General features: G+C 44.2%; 1 protein-coding gene across 5 annotated transcripts in view; it reads right to left on the minus strand.

Annotated features, from left to right (window-relative positions):
• LOC137546880 (cyclic AMP receptor-like protein A) overlaps positions 1-19,425 on the minus strand; it is an 836,868-nt gene that overhangs the window by 25,891 nt on the left and 791,552 nt on the right. For 4 of the 5 annotated variants that reach the window (XM_068269866.1, XM_068269868.1, XM_068269871.1 and 1 more), the window contains one exon: positions 12,375-12,537. In XM_068269866.1, coding sequence (XP_068125967.1) covers positions 12,375-12,537 — 163 coding nt within the window. The remainder of the gene's footprint in view (positions 1-12,374; positions 12,538-19,425) is intronic. The other variant, XM_068269867.1, reaches the window with a different exon arrangement.

A 19,425-nucleotide genomic window follows, 5' to 3' on the forward strand; every position in this document is an offset into this window, starting at 1 on the left:
TGCCGGCTTTTGCTCCGCCTCTCTCTCCTCCCCCGCCTCTCTCTCTCCTTTTCTTATGGGCAGCCGAGAGTCGTTCGTCGCGCCAGGGAAAGCAGAGCGGGGAGGCTGCAGACATTGCTTCTGCCAGCACCCGCTCTGCAAGAACGGCAGGGAAGCCTGCCGCGACGAACGACTCCGGAGGGGACACGCATGTCCCCACCGGCTGCCAATAGTAAGAGAAGGAGAGAGAGGCGGGGGGAGGAGAGAGAGGCAGAGCAAAAGCCGGCAGCTTCATCTGTTTCATTGCCGCCGGCTTAATGTCATTAAATTAACTAGGTTGCTTTACATTTGGCCGCTGCGCTGCGGCCAGAAGATACATTCATTTTACATGAATCATTCCATTCCTCACATTGGCCGCAGCGCAGCGGCCACTTCGCACATTGGCCGGCCAGAACCTTCGGGTTCTGGCCGTAACATATATATAATACTAAGGGTGGAAAAAAAATCAGACTCCAGGAAATTTAGGGGCTACATTTCTAAGACTGAATTCTAAACAGCATCAAAGAAAGTTTGATGTAAAATCTACTTAATTCAACTGCAAAACAAAAGAAATAACAACTATCTGAACTATACAGCCATGTCTTGTTAACAGCAGCATTTCCCCAGGCAATAGAAGTGTTTTTGCTCCTGGTTACCTGGCAGGAATTCAACTGCTGTTGGATATCTCCTTATCCTCATCATTCATTCCCATATCCACGTTCAATCTCTCTCTTTGTATTGCCATTTTCCTTGGCTAATAAGCTTGGAATCATTAGTAAGAGTTATAGGGTTCAGTAAGATGTCAGGAAGGGGTTAATGTTGATGGGGAGATAAAAATTATGCAACAGGAAAAAAGTTTAAGCACACCTGAAGTGGAGAGCAGAGGAGAGAATAGTTTGATATTTACCTCAGTAGTCGGAAGCCTCTAGATCAGGCATGGGCAAACTCGGCCCTCCAGCTGTTACGGAACTACAAGTCCCACAATACATTTGCCTTTAAGTCATGACTGTGGCTGTCAGACTCCTGCATTGCATTGTGGGACTTGTAGTTCCTTAACAGCTGGAGGGCCAAGTTTGCCCATGTCTGCTCTAGATGGTCCAGAGGCTCACTGGCAAGTGCATTCGGACTTGGCATGCACGAGTAAGGTCTGCGAATGTCCAGCATAAGAAAGCCGCTTATGCACTTTTTTTTTCGTCAAGTGCTTCATCCAATAGGGCATATGCAGACCTTACTCACGCAAGACCAGTTCAAATGTGTTTGTCCGTGGCTGGTGCTCACAGCCTGAAGAAACCTATAGAGGTACCCTGCATTGGGAATGGTGGGTTGTAGAAGGATCCAGAGAGCCTCAGGTCCATCTAGAGCAGGGGTCCCCAAACGTTTTGGGTCGAGGGCTGGGTCAATATACTTCAGACTGCTGGGGGGCCGGAGTATACATAAAATAATGTAGAAGTCTTTGTGCACCAGAAAGGTAAGCATACCCAGGTGACAATCTGCAGTCCAATTGGACAACAGTGTCACCTGATGTGGAATTTGATTGGAAACCAGCGAATTACTGCTTTCTGGCTTCATTCTGTATGCAGACCACCAATATTTAAAGATGTAGCTGACCACATCTGTAATACATTTTGTGTGTGGGGGGCCGTTAAAAAAAAGCCTCAGGGGGCCACATTCGGCCCGCGGGCCTTAGTTTGAGGACCACTGATCTAGAGGCTTCCTACGACTGAGGTAAGCATCTAAATTTATATAATCCTTAGACTGCTACTAATTTTTAAAAAAAGATAAATTGCAAAAGGACTAATCCAGGTTTGAAAACATGTGATCGGTCCATTTTCAAGTTGCATACAATTTAAAAGACCATTTGCAAATAATTGTGAGTTGATGCAAAAGTATGTACATCTCTAGCAAAGTGAAAAGAGAGTTCTAGCCTCCAACTTCTTACAATGGAGTGTCTCCTTTTGAAGTGCCTCCATGAATCCAATAGCCAAGCTGTGTCTGGATAGTGTAATGGTTAAGGGCTTTGCCTCTAACACAGACCAGGGTTCAAATCTCTGCTGCTCTTCTTGTTCAGTGAACCAGCACCTATTCAATAGTAGACCTTGGGCAAGACTCCCTAACACTGCTACTGCATATAGAGAGCATCCTAGTGGATGCAGCTGTGGCACTTTGAGTCCGCCTTGAGAAAAGCACAATATAAATGTTGTTTGTGTTGTCTTGTCAATATCTTTATTCCATCACCAGGAGTTATACACTGAGGATAAATATAAAAGCAACACATTCGGTTTTGATCCTGCAGTTAGCATGCCAATTGCTTGCTCCCTCAAACATTGAGACATACCTTGCACACGTTGCAACAAGGCATACCTGTGCAATAGTCATACTGCCTAATCCGCACCTTGATATGCCAGGCCCGTGAGGTGGTATGGATTATTTCTGCAAAGGAGAAGTACTCACTAAAGCCTCATACACATGCTCAACAAGTCTTTTAAATGCACAATTATCAAAACGTGAGTGAGCACAGGAGCGAGTGGGAGTGCTCGGCGGCAAAAGGATGAATATCTACATCCCTGCGAGGTGTAGAGGGATTTTGCAGGGACGTAGATACTCGTTCTGGGGAGGGTAAGTGGTTAAATAATGGGAAAACTTGGGATGTACTCTAATCTATTGTAACTATCCCACTTGAGAGAAGATCACAAAAGATAAGATAAAGGGGTTTTATTGATAACTGAACTTAATTCCCTTAGCACCTGAGGATGTATGCCATCTGGGCCAGGTGACTTATCAGTTTTGATTTTATTTAGTCTTGCCTTCACTCCTTCCTGCTTTAAGTATTTAATATTAATGTAACTGTTCAAGTAATGTCTGTATAATAATAAAAAAACAGAGCTAAGGTTTTTATTCACACTAAATTTGATTATATTGTCACGAGTTATATGGGGATTCCCTATTTATTAATGCCAAGAGAAAGTGAATCCTTTTTTCATTTGGAATTGATTAAATTACATATACCACACTTCAATAAAAGACGCTGTTGAAAAATATAAAAGGTATTAAATGGCTTTGACCTTGCATAGCGCTGAGCTATGCCCTCCATATAGACTAAGCTGGTCAGCCATCAATGAGTTAATTTTTTTCCCTTTGATTGCAGCTGAGGCAAGGGAGAGAAAAGTCAGCCGAGCTGTGTGGTCCCGCTCAGCCTGTTTCCAGGCACATGTAGGGAATAAAAGAGATGAGCCTAGATGAAAGACTCACTACTAGCATGCTCGTGGAATGGAATTTTGTTTAATGGTTATCTTCTTGCTAGGATTGGAAAAAAAAAAAAAAAAAAAAAGAAAGAACGACTGAGCAATTTGCAGTTTTCCTCTCGGCCAGTAAACCAACCACAATGGATTTAGGGCCACCAGTTTTGACTTGAGTAGAAGGCAAACACAGGACTGAGCTGCTCTAATTAAGGATAGTCACACCATATACAATTCATTATTATGATGTATTTATATAGAGCTGACAGCTTCCGTAGCACTTTACAGAGTCCATAGTCATTTCTCTAACTGTTCTGGATGGAAGCTCACAATCTAATCTATAGTCTAACATATGTACCATATTCAAAGGCCAGTGAAAAGGCGGGGGGGGGGGGGGGGGCAGGGCCATAAACATGTTGGAGTGTTTGGGGGATCTGGGAGGAAATTGGAATGCCTGGAAGAAACCCTTGAAAACACAGAAAGGACATACAAAATGCATGCAGTGTCCTGACTAAGATTTGAACATGTGACTCTAGCACTGTAACTGCTGTCCACTACACCACCGTGCTACACACTGAGACAGAATGCAACTTTGCTCTATTGTTTTCTGTTATACTTCATAGATGTGGTAAAATTGCATTTATACTTGCCTAGTGTATGGTCAGGTGGCTTTAGGATGCTACAAGGATTGAATTTACTAGTTTAGGAATGTGTATCTATGCCCTCCCCCACCTTCAATTTATGACCAGGGGCATAGATACAAGTATCTCTGTATTTACAAGTGGCGCACGCACATCCTTGACAGCACAGTACTGATCGGTGAATGGGAACATGTATTCCCAAAGCCAATCAAAGGGCCCATAGTGAATTATCACCGCCATCAGCAAGATGCTGGTGGTCATTCACAAAATGAAGGTAAACACACATTGTAATACATTTCTTCCTGTGTACTGTTTAGTACACTGGATGGTGCTGAAACATCTACTGGCCAAAAAGTAAAAATACATCTTAGACATTTGTTGAATTAGATTAAAACATCCCCCATTAGTTACTAACCCCTAGTTCCTCACTTCCCAATAGTTTAAGGATAAAACACTTGTACAACAAACACTTAGTTTAAGGATAAAACACTTGTAAAACAAACAAACAAACAAAAAAAAGAGTAATGGTATTTAAAAAAAATAGACAGTTTGTCTATTTAAAAAATAGATTTAAATGGTATTTAAAAAAAATCAAAATAGCTACCTTAGGGACTCATCTTTTTTAATATGTATGTCATAAGGGTATTTCACTGTTCTTTCCCCACAAATTAGGGCTTGTACTTGATTGATATAGTATATAGAAACACAAAAAGGAAAAAAAATACATGTTTATTTTAAAGTAAAATATTGTTGCCATACATTGTACTAGGAACATAATTTAAATGTTGCAATAATTGGGACAAATGGGCAAATAAAATGTGTGGGTTTTATGTACCATACCACATTTTATTGTAAAACTATAATGGCTGAAAACCGAGAAATACCTTTTTCGTATTATTACCTTTAAAATGGATGTAAAATAAAATAATTCTAAGCAAAAAGTACCACCAAAAGAAAACCTAATTTGGGGTGAAAAAACCCCAATATAAAGCTCATATTGGTGTCATAAGTAGAGATAAAGTTATTTGGAAATGAATGGGAGGAACATGATATGTGAAAATTGCTGTGGTTTTTAAGGAGAAATAACCCGTGGAAGGGAAGTGGTTAAAAATGTGGGCCTTTAGATATTTACATACTTTGTAATGGAAACATTGATCCTTTAGAAACGCATCTGTATAATAACCATGGTGTTCTGCAATGTGAAGTCCTATTGCTGCTTTTCCCACACATCATTAGAGTGAGCAAATATTCTGACTTTCCAATATATTTTGATCTATAGGAACTGGAATTAGTGGAGGCAGAACCAGAGATTTTTAATACTGGTACTTAAAGATTTAAAAGAAAAATCTGGGAAGTAGAATTTTACATCAAAGTTGTACTTTATAAGAGGCAGATGAAGATGGGATGCAGGGTGACCTCCAGGTTACTGGTATGTATTCATCAAGGCTGGGCTGAGGCAGAGGCTCAAGAGGCGCTAGTTCTGAGGGCACATTCCTTTCCTCTATCCCATATTCCCAGTCCTGCCATCAGGGCAATAGAACAGGTACTGCCGTATGGAGGCTGGCAGGTTGGCATTGCAAGTGACGTGGGCAGAGGGCCCAACTTCTTTCTTCTCTCCTTCTCCTTGAGCTTCCCTACTGTGCTACCCCCTATATGCAGTTGTGCATAGGAGGAGTTGTTTAAAAAAGAGACACACTTACTTCCTGGTTAGCCACTAGAGGTCCAGACTGTCTACAGCATTGCCTGCTCTCTGCATCTCCAATTTGAGAATCAGGAAGTGGAAAGAGGACAGTGCTGCCGAAGACATATATGACCTCTGGGGCTGGGGCCTAGAGGAAGTAAGTGTCTATTGTAACCCCCCGGCACATGTAACTCTGCATATAGGGGGAGCACATCAGGGGGCCCACCAGACTACAACCTGGAATACAATGGAGGGATCAATAGACCACCTCCAAGGAATGCTGTGGGGGACCACTTGACCACCAGCAGGAAATAATGTGGGAATTGGGAAACAATAGACCACCACCAGGGAAAGTCTAATTCATATCTTCAAAGGAGCTGCATAGTGACCTATAAACAAGATATCTAGACCTTTTCAGCATTTCATAATACAAAACAGAACAGTAATCAGGGGCGTCTCCAGGCTTAGGCAGTACAGGCAATTGCCTGGAGTGCCATTGGTCCTGGGGGAGCCATGTTGATGGATTAAGCCCCACCCCCAAATTAAACCCTGCCCCCAGACTAAGCTCTGCCCCCATGGGTGTTCTATTACTTGCTTCTGCTGCATCTACTTAGCGTCTTAGTCTGTGTGTTCTGGCAGGTAGTGCAGGGCTACGGGAAAATGACGTCTGAACCCCTGCACTGGAGATTGTTTGTGTCTCCAGTGCAGGGCTTAGGGCACAATTTTCCCGTAGCCCTGCTCTGCCTGTCAGTGCGGGAGTTTTGCAGCCGGAGCTGCAGCACTCAGATCATTCAGGGAGCTGCTGCATGCCACAGGGAGGCCAGGAGAGGAGTCTTCGGCAGGTGAGTAAATGTTTTTTTTCTTATAGGTGCACGCAGGTATCAGGGCTATTAGGGGGGGAACTAATGGGAAGGGGGGGGGGGAGAGGAGCCCTGCCTATGTGTATTTTCTGGTGAAACACTGCCCAATTACGTGTATTTTCTGGTGAAACGCTGCCCACATTACATGTATTTTCTGGTAAAACACTGTTGCATTACAATTGTTTTCTGGTGAAACGCTGCTGCATTACGATTATTTTTAGGTGAAAGATTGTCGCATTACGATTATTTTCTAGTAAAACGCTGCCACATTACGATTTTTTTCTGGTGAAAAGCTGCTGCATTACGATTATTTTCTGGGGAAAGATTGCCGCATTATGATTATTTTTTAGTGGTGAAACACTGCTGCATTATGATTATTTTCATAACAGGTTTTCTTGTCTGGAGTGACAAAATGGCTAGAGGCGCCCCTGACAGTAATTATATTGTTCCAGGACCAATACCTGTTCTATCAGTGTAAAATAGAAGGTGCCAATGCTTAACTTTGGATATGTGAAACGGTAAGAGGTACTTTGCATAAGCAGGACTTCCTCTTCCTTCTGTGCAGTTTTACACTACTAGTGTTGCAAAGTAACTGATTGAAAGGGACATATAGACAAAAAAATAATAATTTGTACCCCCTTACATCGCTTGCTGCACATTTCAGAGTTCAGAGGAAAAACATTTCATGAAAAGGATTGAGTTTACTTACCAAATTCTGTCATGCTGCAGTGCATTACGGTACTGTACAGTAGGTATTAATAATACTTTGATTTAAGTAAGCATCAAAGGTGAAAATACACTTCAGACATGTAGAAATGTGCCCCTAACAGTCATGCATACCTTGCAGTACCCACAGGCAAATAAAAGCTTCAAAGTCTATACATAGTTTACAATGGTAGTAAACCGGCAAAATGCAAACTTAACAGATATTCCATGAAGACAAGATATTTAAGTAGGGTTAAGGAGTAGTATCATTGGCCAAATGGGGTCCATTGTTTTTTATGCTGAATAGTGATATCATTCTGCCATAGCCATTCAACTACAAACTGTCAAGAATAAGTCTGACTACAATTGATACTGATCAACGTTGTTGCAAGGAAAAGACAGCCTACCCAGCCTAGGGTCAATTTGGTCAGTAGCTACTTCATCAAACATGAGGTTTTGTGAGCTGACAAGAGCACCTGGAAGGAACATTAGAAATATGGGGAAAATATACTGTACATACCAAGCACTGCACTTGCAACGGTGTGATATAAGTGGTGACAAAAATTCAAACAAGCCGGGCTTATTTCAGTTTGCCTCATTATTGAAGTAATTTAGTTGTATTAGCTTACTACATTACCCTGCTGAAATGTATGCCTATAGCTGGAGCCAGCAGGATTAGATCAGCTGAGCTCCAGAGCTTCAACCAACATGGAAGAGAAAGCAGGACATGATTCCCAAAGCAACTTTGGAAAAGATTCCTAGCAATGTAGAAGTAGATGCACTGTGGACAGTGCATGAAGATGAGGGTCCTGCAGAGGATGCATAAAGACTCCCCTTACCACTTCCCTTCCTCCAACACCAAACCAAAATTAAAGTGGTCTGAAACTCTGACATAACATTTAATAAAAATTTGTTTTCCTACTTTTTATTACCTATACAGTTACCATATTTGCTTTTGTGCACAAGTAATATTCTCTGTCTACAAATTTACAAATTTCAAGTACAGTTATCTGCTCTGAAAGCTGCCATTTCATTTTATTCAAGCTGCTTTTTTTTATTATATATTAAAACCTACTAGTGAGAACTGTATGCATGCTTCAAGCAGAGATACCTTGTTTTCAGTTGTTACACACAAAGTAACAACCGAGGAATGTAAACAAAAGATAATGGTATCTCCTCTCTGAATGCAGTTCATAAGCTGAATGGGCTTGCCACTGCAAGACAAAGTGCTGTGTTTATCTGTTTAAATGCTGTTCTGCTACACATTTTTTTGTGCTAGTAGGTTTAAGGAATCTTTTAGAGCAAAGAAGAAATGCCGAGTCTCAGACCACTTTAAAGGGATACTATCGATTGACGTGTTTTTTAACCTGAGTTTGAGAGAGTTCCTGAAGTGCTGGTATATAATTATGTATACATTTAATTTGCTTATCTCTTTTGCTTACTGTAACAAGTTCCTTTCACTCTGAACTGATGGCAGTCTGCTCATTTTGTGACCGGAGAGTAAACAATGAGGGGAGGGGGAATTCCCTCACTGTTATCTCTGTGTGTTATGGCCCATACTCACGGGCTACAATTGTCCCCGCAAAACATGGGGCGCGCGCGTAGCGGCAACAGGTCGCCCGTGAGTATGCGGCGTTGCACGGGCACGCACCCCGAACTGTCGCCCGTCACTGATGTCGCCAGGCGATTGAACCGCTCAATCGCCTGCCGACAGTTGCCGCCGCAACTGTCGCTAGTCCGCGTGAGTATTCGGACTAGCGACAGCAACATACATAAAGTAATACGGAGCTTCCGGCGGGGGGAGGAGGAACGTCGGCGACAGCTTCCGTCGCACTGCTGGTCCCTCTTCCGGGTGTGTACGCGGAGGGATCAGGCGAGGAGCTGTCGCCGGCCTGTCGCGCACACGCTCACGTGTGCTGGCGACAGGCCAAAAAGTTGCCTGTGAGTATGAGCCATAACTGTATGTGAGAGAGCTCTCAGAAGCTGACTGTGTTTCTGAGCTGTCTGCAGAGAGCAGAGGAAATGTAACTTGTTTTAACATTAATGGTCAGCGCTTTCAGGGAAAAATACTCTGTAGTCTGATATGCAAAAAACAACACTGGCTGTGCATTGAAGCAGACACCCCTTTGCAAATGATTTGTCCCAATAGAGTTGAATCCTGAATTAAAACTTTTGCCTCTGATATTTCACATGAACATTTGGAAAATGTTTACACAGCTACTTAGATATTATTTGTACATTGTCATTTTAGAACAATTGGGTATTGATAGTATTCCTTTAATAAGTCTCTCCCATAGTGTGCCCTAAAGCTAACAAACCTATCAAACAGGCATGGACTGGCCTGGAGGGAGAGGGGGAGGTTTCTCCCGGGCCGCTGCCTCATCTGACAATCAGGGCCACAGCTTGGTGCAGTAAGGTAAAGTTTTTAATCCCGCAAGGCCACAGGATTTTAGCCCCGCCCCAGTTCTTCTGGTCTGCCTGCTTCTCACTTAAAACAGGGCTTCTCTATTGGCTGGCTGCCGTGTCAAACTCTGCCTCCATCCTTAGCTCCGCCCCTGAAGCTGAATTGAACTGTTTCAGCAGTTTTGAGTGAGGGGGTCTGGCTGCACCTGACGGACATCCTTCCAAGCAGGGTGAGGATGACAGAGACACAGAGAGAATGGAGAAGGAAGAATCACCAGTAGGCTGCCAGGACCAGGTTATTGCTGGGGAGGAGGGAGGGCTGGGGAAGGGAACACATGGACAATGTGGCTGCACTATGGGGGCATGGCACATACTTCAAAAGCACCAGAAGTGTTCTCAAACATAATGCTAATGCCATAACATCATGTTTTGTAATGGCAGTTAAAGGAAACCTGAAATTGATTTAAAATTCACTTACCTGGGGCTTCTGCCAGCCCCCTGCAGCCGCCCTGTGCCCGTGTCATCACGGAATGATGCCCTGGTCCCCCACCGTGGCTAAGTTTCTTTATTGCTGGCTTGCAAGTCGACATCCACCTGCACCTGGTTGCGTGCCTCCTTGCTCGTGCTCCCATCGCCAGCACGCTCCCGGTGACTGGAGTGCGAACAAGGATGCGTGGGTGCCGAGGACGCGTGTGGTGCAGTGGATGTCGACTTGCAAGCCAGCGATAAAGAAACTTAGCCACGGTTTCCTTTAAAGACTAAGGCTCTGCTCCCACTAGAGCGGAGAACAGACTTTTTTTGTCTGTTCTCTCCGCTCATCGCTAAGCAGAGAGTGAACGGCTCTTATGTTATACATACCTTTTGCATCATATTTCCATTTTTTGCTCTTGATTATGCTTTATAAGGGGTCTTTCTCTCTCTCCTTTGTTAAATACATGTATCTTGGGTCAATGACCTTACCCCCCCCCCACCATTACAATTATTGGAGTAACTAGCATCATTGATTGCATTATTATGCATGCTCAGCTTTTCTTTGTTTAACTGAGTTGGTGTATGACGGTTCATGCCTGCACACTGGCTTGGAGCCAAACAGGCACGGCTTTTTGGTGGGACCATGCTACTGAACAGGCATAAGACATCCTGCGCAGTGCAGCCATGGTCATGCTTGTACAGGAGAGGGTGGCTAGAAGGTTCCCAGCGGTGATATGGCGAGGTAGATCGAAGCATTGTCGTCCCCACTTAACCTGTCCGCTCTTTGATGCTTCTTGTGCCCTACTCCTTCGAAACATTATCGAAAAATGTGTGTGTATATATTTATGGGGCTGCCACAAAAGGGACTCTAGGTTGTGTTTTCCTCCCAGTCCAAAAGGTCCGAGTCCTCCCCTGCTATCAAACCACAGTGTAGAAATTTGGCAACACTGTACAAAACATTTTATACTAGTTAAGCGATTTGCCTCTACACAGGAGACCTGGATCCACACCTTTTCTCTTTCTGTTCAGTAAGCCAACACCTATTCAGTAAGGAGTCCTTGAGAAAGACTCCCTAGCACACTGTGATGACTGCAGCTCTTAATCGGGTGAAAAGCACTGTACATACTGTATATTAGAATTATTAATAATTATCATTATCTTCAGCATCCATGCTCCAAGGGGAAACCGCCCCAGAATTTTTTGAGGGCACTTCTACTTCTCTGATAAAGATGACTCATCTCCAAATGCAATTCATATTTAATTTGAGATCGCCAGTACCAGGTTACCAGGTAATATCTTATGAGACCTGCGAATTGTCATATATCAACTATTATATTATAATACCATAATGCTGAGACGGTAGCTATTAAAGCAAAGCAATTGTCATATGTACAGATAATCTGAGTATACTGTTGCCATGTGTGCTGCTGCTGCTACTCTTCATGGCTATCTCTCCTCCTTCTGCCTGAGCCTCCTCTGGGCTTGTTACACCTTACTGAGACTTGCTTCTACTCAGCTTAACTGCAGCTCAATCATCTTTCTACTTCCTACAAAATGTGTGCATCCTGACTAGCGGTGATGTGCTTGACTAATGGGCTTGTTCACACTAGGGGTGTTTTCGGCCTTTTTTCAAGCGCAGGCGATTTTTAAAATCACCCACAAAACGCTGGTGCAATGAATCTCTATAAGAAGGTTCATATCACTGCGGTTTGTGCGCTGTGCGTTGAGCAAAGCGGTGCCTGTACTATTTTTGGGGCGATTTTGCCTCAATGGAAGGTATAGGAAAACCGCCAATGCTCACAAAATCACTTTGTGCAGCGATTGCATTCGCGTTTTTAAGAATAAATACATTATATTTATTATTTTCCGGGTCAATGAGTTCACTTCCTGACTTGCGTCAGGGAGTGAATTACAAAACCGCACTGGAAAAGCGCTTAGAAAAGCGCCTTTACCAGAAACGCATTGTGCAGTGGAGTGCTGGGAGGGGAAGCCCACAAAAACCGAAAACACTTGCATTCGCGTTTTTATGTGTGAATGAGGCCTATATGTGTTTTTTTCTTGTTACTGACCCTTGTGGCCAGGGTTTTAATCCAGTGCACTCCCTCCTCCCCTGTCTGTGTTTTTTGTTAGCATGATGAACACAGCTTATGCTGGTGTATGTGCATGGTGCGCATGGATACATTATGTTAGCTCCCTAACTAGAGGTGATGTGTCTGGATATATGTGGTTTTTTACTGCTAGGACATACGTCCACAGAGATTCATTATTGTTTTGTGCCAATTCTAAATAGCAACACTCTAACAGATTTTACTAGGGTACAAAAACAGAACTTTTAGAAACACAGCAAATGTTAACATACCTTCAGTGATGTGATTGTCATCTGGCTCCAAGTTTCCTTATCTAATCCAAAAACAAATGCATTTGCGAATCCATGCAATGGTGCACTCATCACATGCAGTAACGTTAATGTGAATGCAGGCTGGCTTGGGTTTAAGGCATTGTAAATTCTAGAACATAAAAATCTACATATTACACACAAAAATAGATTTAGAGGCTGAAGTTGAACATAACACAGTGTTTGCATTAACTAAACCTCACAAAGTATACATGAACAATAGGCAAAAATATAGTCTTACGCCTAGGCGTAACAGGGAGGAAGCCTGGAGAGCGGTATGCTGGTGTATGAGATATGCCTTACTACTTTTAATTTTTGGTACGCATATATGTATTAGGGTTTTAACTGCATTAAAGAAGGTTTTACGCTATGTGGAGGCGGATTTCTTTATATTTTTTAGAGCAAGCCGACGGTGATTGTTGATGTGCTTGTTTTCAAGTCTTTATTTGGTGAGCAGGGAAACGAAGGGGGGAGTGTGACCCCCAGCCTGCATGTGGTGACAGTAATCCCCTGCACAGTGTGGTTTTATACACAGGGTGTACTTGTGCATGAAGGATCATGCGCTATGTGCATATGTCTCTCTCTCCCATATAGGTGTTTGAACAAGCGACAACACTGAACGGAATAAGTGGATGCGCTGCTGCACTTTAATCTTATGTGCAAACATAATCAAATAAGAAGTACTTTTTTTCCAGAGTAAAATGGGCCATAAATTACTTTTCTCCTGTATTGCTGTCACTTACAGTAGGTAGTAGAAATCTGACAGAAGCGACAGGTTTTGGACTAGTCCATCTCTGTATAGGGGATTCTCAGGGATATATTTATTTTCAAAAGCACTTAGGTTTTTTTGGCAGTTGGACAGAGCAACTGCCATTCACTGTGTAGTGAGCGGGGAAGCTGGCCTGCATCATTGTTTAAATCCTTTATAGGTAATCTCTTTATTAAGAATAAAAGCCTTGCTGAGAATCCCCTATGAAGAGATGGACTAGTCAAAAACCTGTCACTTCTGTCAGATTTCTACTACCTACTGTAAGTGACAGCAATATAGGAGAAAAGTAATTTATGGCACATTTTACTCTGGAAAAAAAGTACTTCCTATTTGTTTATGTTTGCACATATTTTAAATTTTACAATTTTTCGCCATAGTGCCCCTTTGAGCCTCCTCTTTTATATGTAGAAACCCTTCTTTCATTTTCAGGTACCACCTTGGGATGTAGCAGCCCAAGGCCTGGGCCTTTGTGGCCTTTCCAGAAATCTGGCAAGTGGTCTTAACCACTTGAGGACCGTGGGCTTTACACCCCTTAAGGACCAGCCACTTTTTTTCCATTCAGACCACTGCAGCTTTCATGGTTTATTACTTGCTCATACAACCTACCACCTAAATGAATTTTGGCTCCTTTTCTTGTCACTAATAAAGCTTTCTTTTGGTGCTATTTGATTGCTCCTGCGATTTTTACTTTTTATTATATTCATCAAAAAAGACATGAATTTTGGCAAAAAAATGATTTTTTTAACTTTCTGTGCTGACATTTTTCAAATAAAGTAAAATTTCTGTATACATGCAGCGCGAAAAATGTGGACAAACATGTTTTTGATATAAAAAAAAAAACCATTCAGTGTATATTTATTGGTTTGGGTAAAAGTTATAGCGTTTACAAACTATGGTGCAAAAAGTGAATTTTCCCATTTTCAAGCATCTATGACTTTTCTGACCCCCTGTCATGTTTCATGAGGGGCTAGAATTCCAGGATAGTATAAATACCCCCCAAATGACCCCATTTTGGAAAGAAGACATCCCAAAGTATTCACTGAGAGGCATAGTGAGTTCATAGAAAACATTATTTTTTTGTCACAAGTAAGCGGAAAATGACACTTTGTGACAAAAAAAAAAGTTTCCATTTCTTCTAACTTGCGACAAAAAAAAAAAATGAAATCTGCCACGGACTCACCATGCCCCTCTCTGAATACCTTGAAGTGTCTACTTTCCAAAATGGGGTCATTTGTGGGGTGTGTTTACTTTCCTGACATTTTGGGGGGTGCTAAATTGTAAGCACCCCTGTAAAGCCTAAAGGTGCTCATTGGACTTTGGACCCCTTAGCGCACTTAGGCTGCAAAAAAGTGCCACACATGAGGTATTGCCGTACTCAGTAGAAGTAGTATAATGTGTTTTGGGGTGTATTTTTACACATACCCATGCTGGGTGGGAGAAATATCTCTGTAAATGACAATTTGTTAATTTTTTTTACACACAATTGTCCATTTACAGAGTTATTTCTCCCACCCAGCATGGGTATGTGTAAAAATACACCCCAAAACACATTATACTACTTCTCCCAAGTACGGCGGTACCACATGTGTGGCACTTTTTTACACCCCAAGTACGCTAAGGGGCCCAAAGTCCAAGGAGTACCTTTAGGATTTCACAGGTCATTTTGCGGAATTTGATTTCCAGACTACTCCTCACGGTTTAGGGCCCCTAAAATGCCAGGGCAGTATAGGAACCCCACAAATGACCCCATTTTAGAAAGAAGACACCCCAAGGTATTCCGTTAGTAGTATGGTGAGTTCATAGAAGATTTTATTTTTTGTCACAAGTTAGCGGAAAATGACACTTTGTGAAAAAAAACAATAAAAATCAATTTCCACTAACTTGTGACAAAAAATAAAATCTTCTATGAACTCACCATACTCCTAACTGAATACCTTGGGGTGTCTTCTTTCTAAAATGGGATCATTTGTGGGGTTCCTATACTGCCCTGGCATTTTAGGGGCCCTAAACCGTGAGGAGTAGTCTAGAAATCAAATTCCGCAAAATGACCTGTGAGATCCTAAGGCTTCTTGCACACCAAGACGTTGCATTAGGTGGCACGTTAAGGTCGCATAACGTGCACCTAACACAACGTATGGTGCTGCAAGAGCCGACGGTAGAGTGAGCCGCGTTAGGCGGCTCGAGTCCTATAATGTCTCCCAGAGTGGCGCTGATTGGCCAGCGGGACCACGTGATGCGGAGCGAGACACTCCGCATCACATGGTCCCGCCGGCCAATCAGCGCCCGCCAGTGCAGTGAATATTAAGTAGCCATGTGCGCGGCTACTGTAGCTGGCTCTCCCCGCCTCCTCTCCGCCCCCCCCCCGCCCCCCCCCCACTGCGCATATGCAAACAGTCTAACGCGGCTATAGCCGTTCCAACGCCGTAGCATGCTGCACTTTGCACAGAACGTGCAGCGTTACATGTAACGCAACGTGGGCTGTGTGAACAGCCCACTTGTGTTACATTGCTGTGCGTTGGGGGAGCGTTACAGGCGCTAACGTAACGTCTTGGTGTTTAAGCAGCCTAAAGGTACTCATTGGACTTTGGGCTCTTTAGCGCAGTTAGGGTGCAAAAAAAGTGCCACACATGTGGTATCGCCGTACTCGGGAGAAGTAGTACAATGTGTTTTGGGGTGTATTTTTACACATACCCATGCTGGGTGGGAGAAATAACTCTGTAAATGGACAACTGTGTGTAAAAAAATCAAAAGATTGTCATTTACAGAGGTATTTCTCCCACCCAGCATGGGTATGTGTAAAAATACACCCCAAAACACATTATACTACTTCTCCCGAGTACGGCGATACCACATGTGTGGCACTTTTTTACACCCCAAGTACGCTAATGGGCCCAAAGTCTAATGAGTACCTTTAGGCTTTACAGGGGTGCTCAAAATTTAGCACCCCGCCCACTTGCCAGGACAGTTAACAAACCCCCACAAATGACCCCATTTTGGAAAGAATACACAACAAGGTATTCCATGAGGGTAATGGTGAGGTCATTGAAAATTTTATTTTTTGTCACAAGTAAACGGAAAATGACACTTTGTTAAAAAATAAAATAAAAAAAAAATTCTGCTAACTTGTGACAAAAACTAAAATCTTTTATGAACTCACCGTGCACCTCACATAATACTTTAGGGTGTCCTCTTTCCAAAATGGGGTCATTTGTGAAGTCTGTCTTGGAATTTTAGGGTCTCTGCAATCATTACATGTATGGACAGTATTAGGAGTTTCTGCTATACTCCTTATATTGGGTATACGGGTAATGCACTCTGGGCTGAAAGGAAAAATGAACGGCAAACATACCTTGCTCCACATCAATGGCAGATCTTCCTCCACATCAATGGCAGTGATAACCTCAGGAGAGAGACACCCCGTGCCACCCTGCACTCAGGGTGAGCCACCAACTTATGTGACTGGGCCTCAGAACTTTAGTATACAGCATTATGCCTGTAGGATACAGCAATATGCCTGCCAATAGAGATGACTCTGTGTGGCATTAAAGCATCATCATAGGCCCAAATCACATATAAACCGGGGGTGTCCACACTCAAGGGAAATTCAAACATGCCGTCTTATATCGCCAACCCAGGACAGATCAGCAATATCGAGCATGGAAACCGATCCTTCTTCCAACTTTTATGCTTACCCGTTTGGTTTTCAAGCTTACCTCTCCTCTCCCTGCGACAATGTGCGAAAGACCACTGAGTGTGTGCCTACTCCTGTGTCTGGAGTTCCCTAGGTTCTAATAGTGTACCTGCTCGTGGTACCTCTCAAAACACTGCCCTACGCATAGGCCAGGCTGGTCAGGACAGCGGGGACAATAATAAACGGTGTCAGTCCTTGTTCCAGCCCTGCTGCAGACACGGCAACTTTTCTTCGGATGCGTTGACCTGGGGCACACGGAAGCTGATAGGCGTAATGCCTTCCATGCAGTCGGCTAGTTGCATCTGGGGGGGGGGGGGGGGGGGGCTGGCACCTCCTGGATACAGGATGTCCAGAATGATCTGTTCCTGAAATTGGAGGAAAGATCCAGTTCTCCCAGCCTTACTGTAGAGAACAAAGCTGTTATAAACTGCCAATTGAATCAGATAAAAAGACACTTTCTTATACCAGCGTCTTGTTTTCCGGGTAATTAAATAGGGCGCTAACCTCTGGTCATTGAAGTCCACCCCTCCCATGTTGACATTATATTCGTGGACGACAAGGGGCTTTTCAATGACCTTAGTTGCCCGTTGAATTTGGACTGTCGTGTCTGTGTGAATGGTGGACAGAAAGTAAACGTCCCTCTTGTCCCTCCATTTCACCGCGAGCAGGTCTTCAGTACGCAAGGCGGCCCTCTGCCCCCGTTCAAGTCTGGTGGTAACGAGCCAGTGGGGGAAGCCCTGGCGACTAGGCCGCGCAGTGCAACAGCATCGGATTCCTTCTAACTTTAAGTGCTGAAAGAGGGCCACACTTGTGTAATAATTGTCCACAAAAAGATGGTACCCCTTCTGGAACAAGGGTGACACCAAGTCCCACACAACCTTTCCACTGCTCCCCAGGTAGTCAGGGCATCCGACCGGCTCCAATTTTGAGTCTTTTCCCTCATAGACCCTAAAACGACATGTATAGCCTGTGGCCCTTTCACAGAGCTTATACAGTTTCACCCCATACCGGGCGCGCTTGCTTGGGATGTACTGTTTGATGCCAAGGCGCCCGGTAAAGCGTAAGAGGGAGTCGTCTACGCAGATGTGCTGTTCATGGATATAAGCATCTGCAAATGTTGATGACAGGTGGTCTATGAGGGGCCGAATTTTGAGGAGCCGGTCATAAGCAGGGTGGCCCTTTTCATGACAGCATTCGTCGTCGTTAAAGTGCAGGAAGCGCAGGATGGACTCAAATCGTGTCCTGGACATGGCAGCAGGGTACAAGGGAACATGATGTACTGGGTTCGTAGACCAATACGACCGCAATACATTCTGTTTCATTAGTCCCAAGTGAAGGATAAGGGCCAAAAAGATTTTAATGTCGGAAACTTGGACTGGTTTCCACCGGAAAGGCTGGGCATAGATGCTCTCCGGGTGCTCAGTGATGAATTGTGTGGCTTTACGGTTGGTCTCAACCACAATTAAGTCCAAGAGAACCTTGGTGATGAACAGCTGCAAAAAGTCTAGGGCCATTCCTAGATGAGCTGTCGCCACCTGGACTCCAGACTGGGTGGTGAAAGGGGGCACTACGGGTGCGGCGGAATCAGGGGATTGCCAATCTGGATGTGCCAGCACCTCTGGGAGTCTATGGGCACTACGGGCCCGTCTTCTTCTTGGTGGCCGCGACTGGGGTACTACTGCACTTGCCACCGTACCAGTTTCAACTTCCATGCTGGTGCTCACCACTTCACCAGGGTCTACAGAAGTACTGGTACCAAGTCCAGGAGATGCTGCGCTGCTGGTGCCTGCCTCATCAAGAAAACTATCATCAGCGCTAGGCCGCTAGCACCACCCTGCTGCCCTTGAGGCGGATCCTGCGCCACCTGCGGTCTAACGACATGGGGTCTGGTACGCCTGGCTCTAGCCGGGACCAAAGCCTCGTCATCACTTTCGGTCAGGGAACCACTGCTTTCCACAGGTTCAAATTCGGACCCGGATGATTCGACGGATGATTCTTCCCAAAAGAACTCATCCGACTGGTCCATATACCTGTATACCTCGTCATCGGAAAGCCCTCTTCTTGCCATTGTGGACTGCTAAATTTTTTGGGGGTTTTCCTCCGAGACTACCCAGAAAAAAAAGAGCACCTACCTAGCAAAACGGGAGTATTTGAGAGGTATTGGGGTTGGTGGGAAGTGGGGTCTCAGAGGCAATCAAACAATCACGGGACAATCAAATACAATTACAGCACAATCGACTCCAATCACAGCACAAGCAAATCTGATGCACTCGGAAGGTGGTGGTTGGGTGTGGTGGGGGGGAGGGTGGGGTTGGGTGGGGGGGAGGGTGGGGTTGGGTGGGGGGGAGGGTGGGGTTGGGTGTGGTGGGGGGAGGGTGGGGTTGGGTGTGGCGGGAAGTGGGGTCTCAGGCAATCAAACAATCACGGGGCAATCGAAGCCGATCACGGGACAATCAAATACAATTACAGCACAATCGAATCCATTCACAGCACAATCAAATCTGATGCACTCGGAAGGTGATGGGGGGAGGGTGGGGTTGGGTGTGGTGGGAAGT

The sequence above is a fragment of the Hyperolius riggenbachi genome, chromosome 2 (genome assembly GCF_040937935.1).
Source record: "Hyperolius riggenbachi isolate aHypRig1 chromosome 2, aHypRig1.pri, whole genome shotgun sequence".
Lineage (NCBI taxonomy): Eukaryota > Metazoa > Chordata > Amphibia > Anura > Hyperoliidae > Hyperolius > Hyperolius riggenbachi.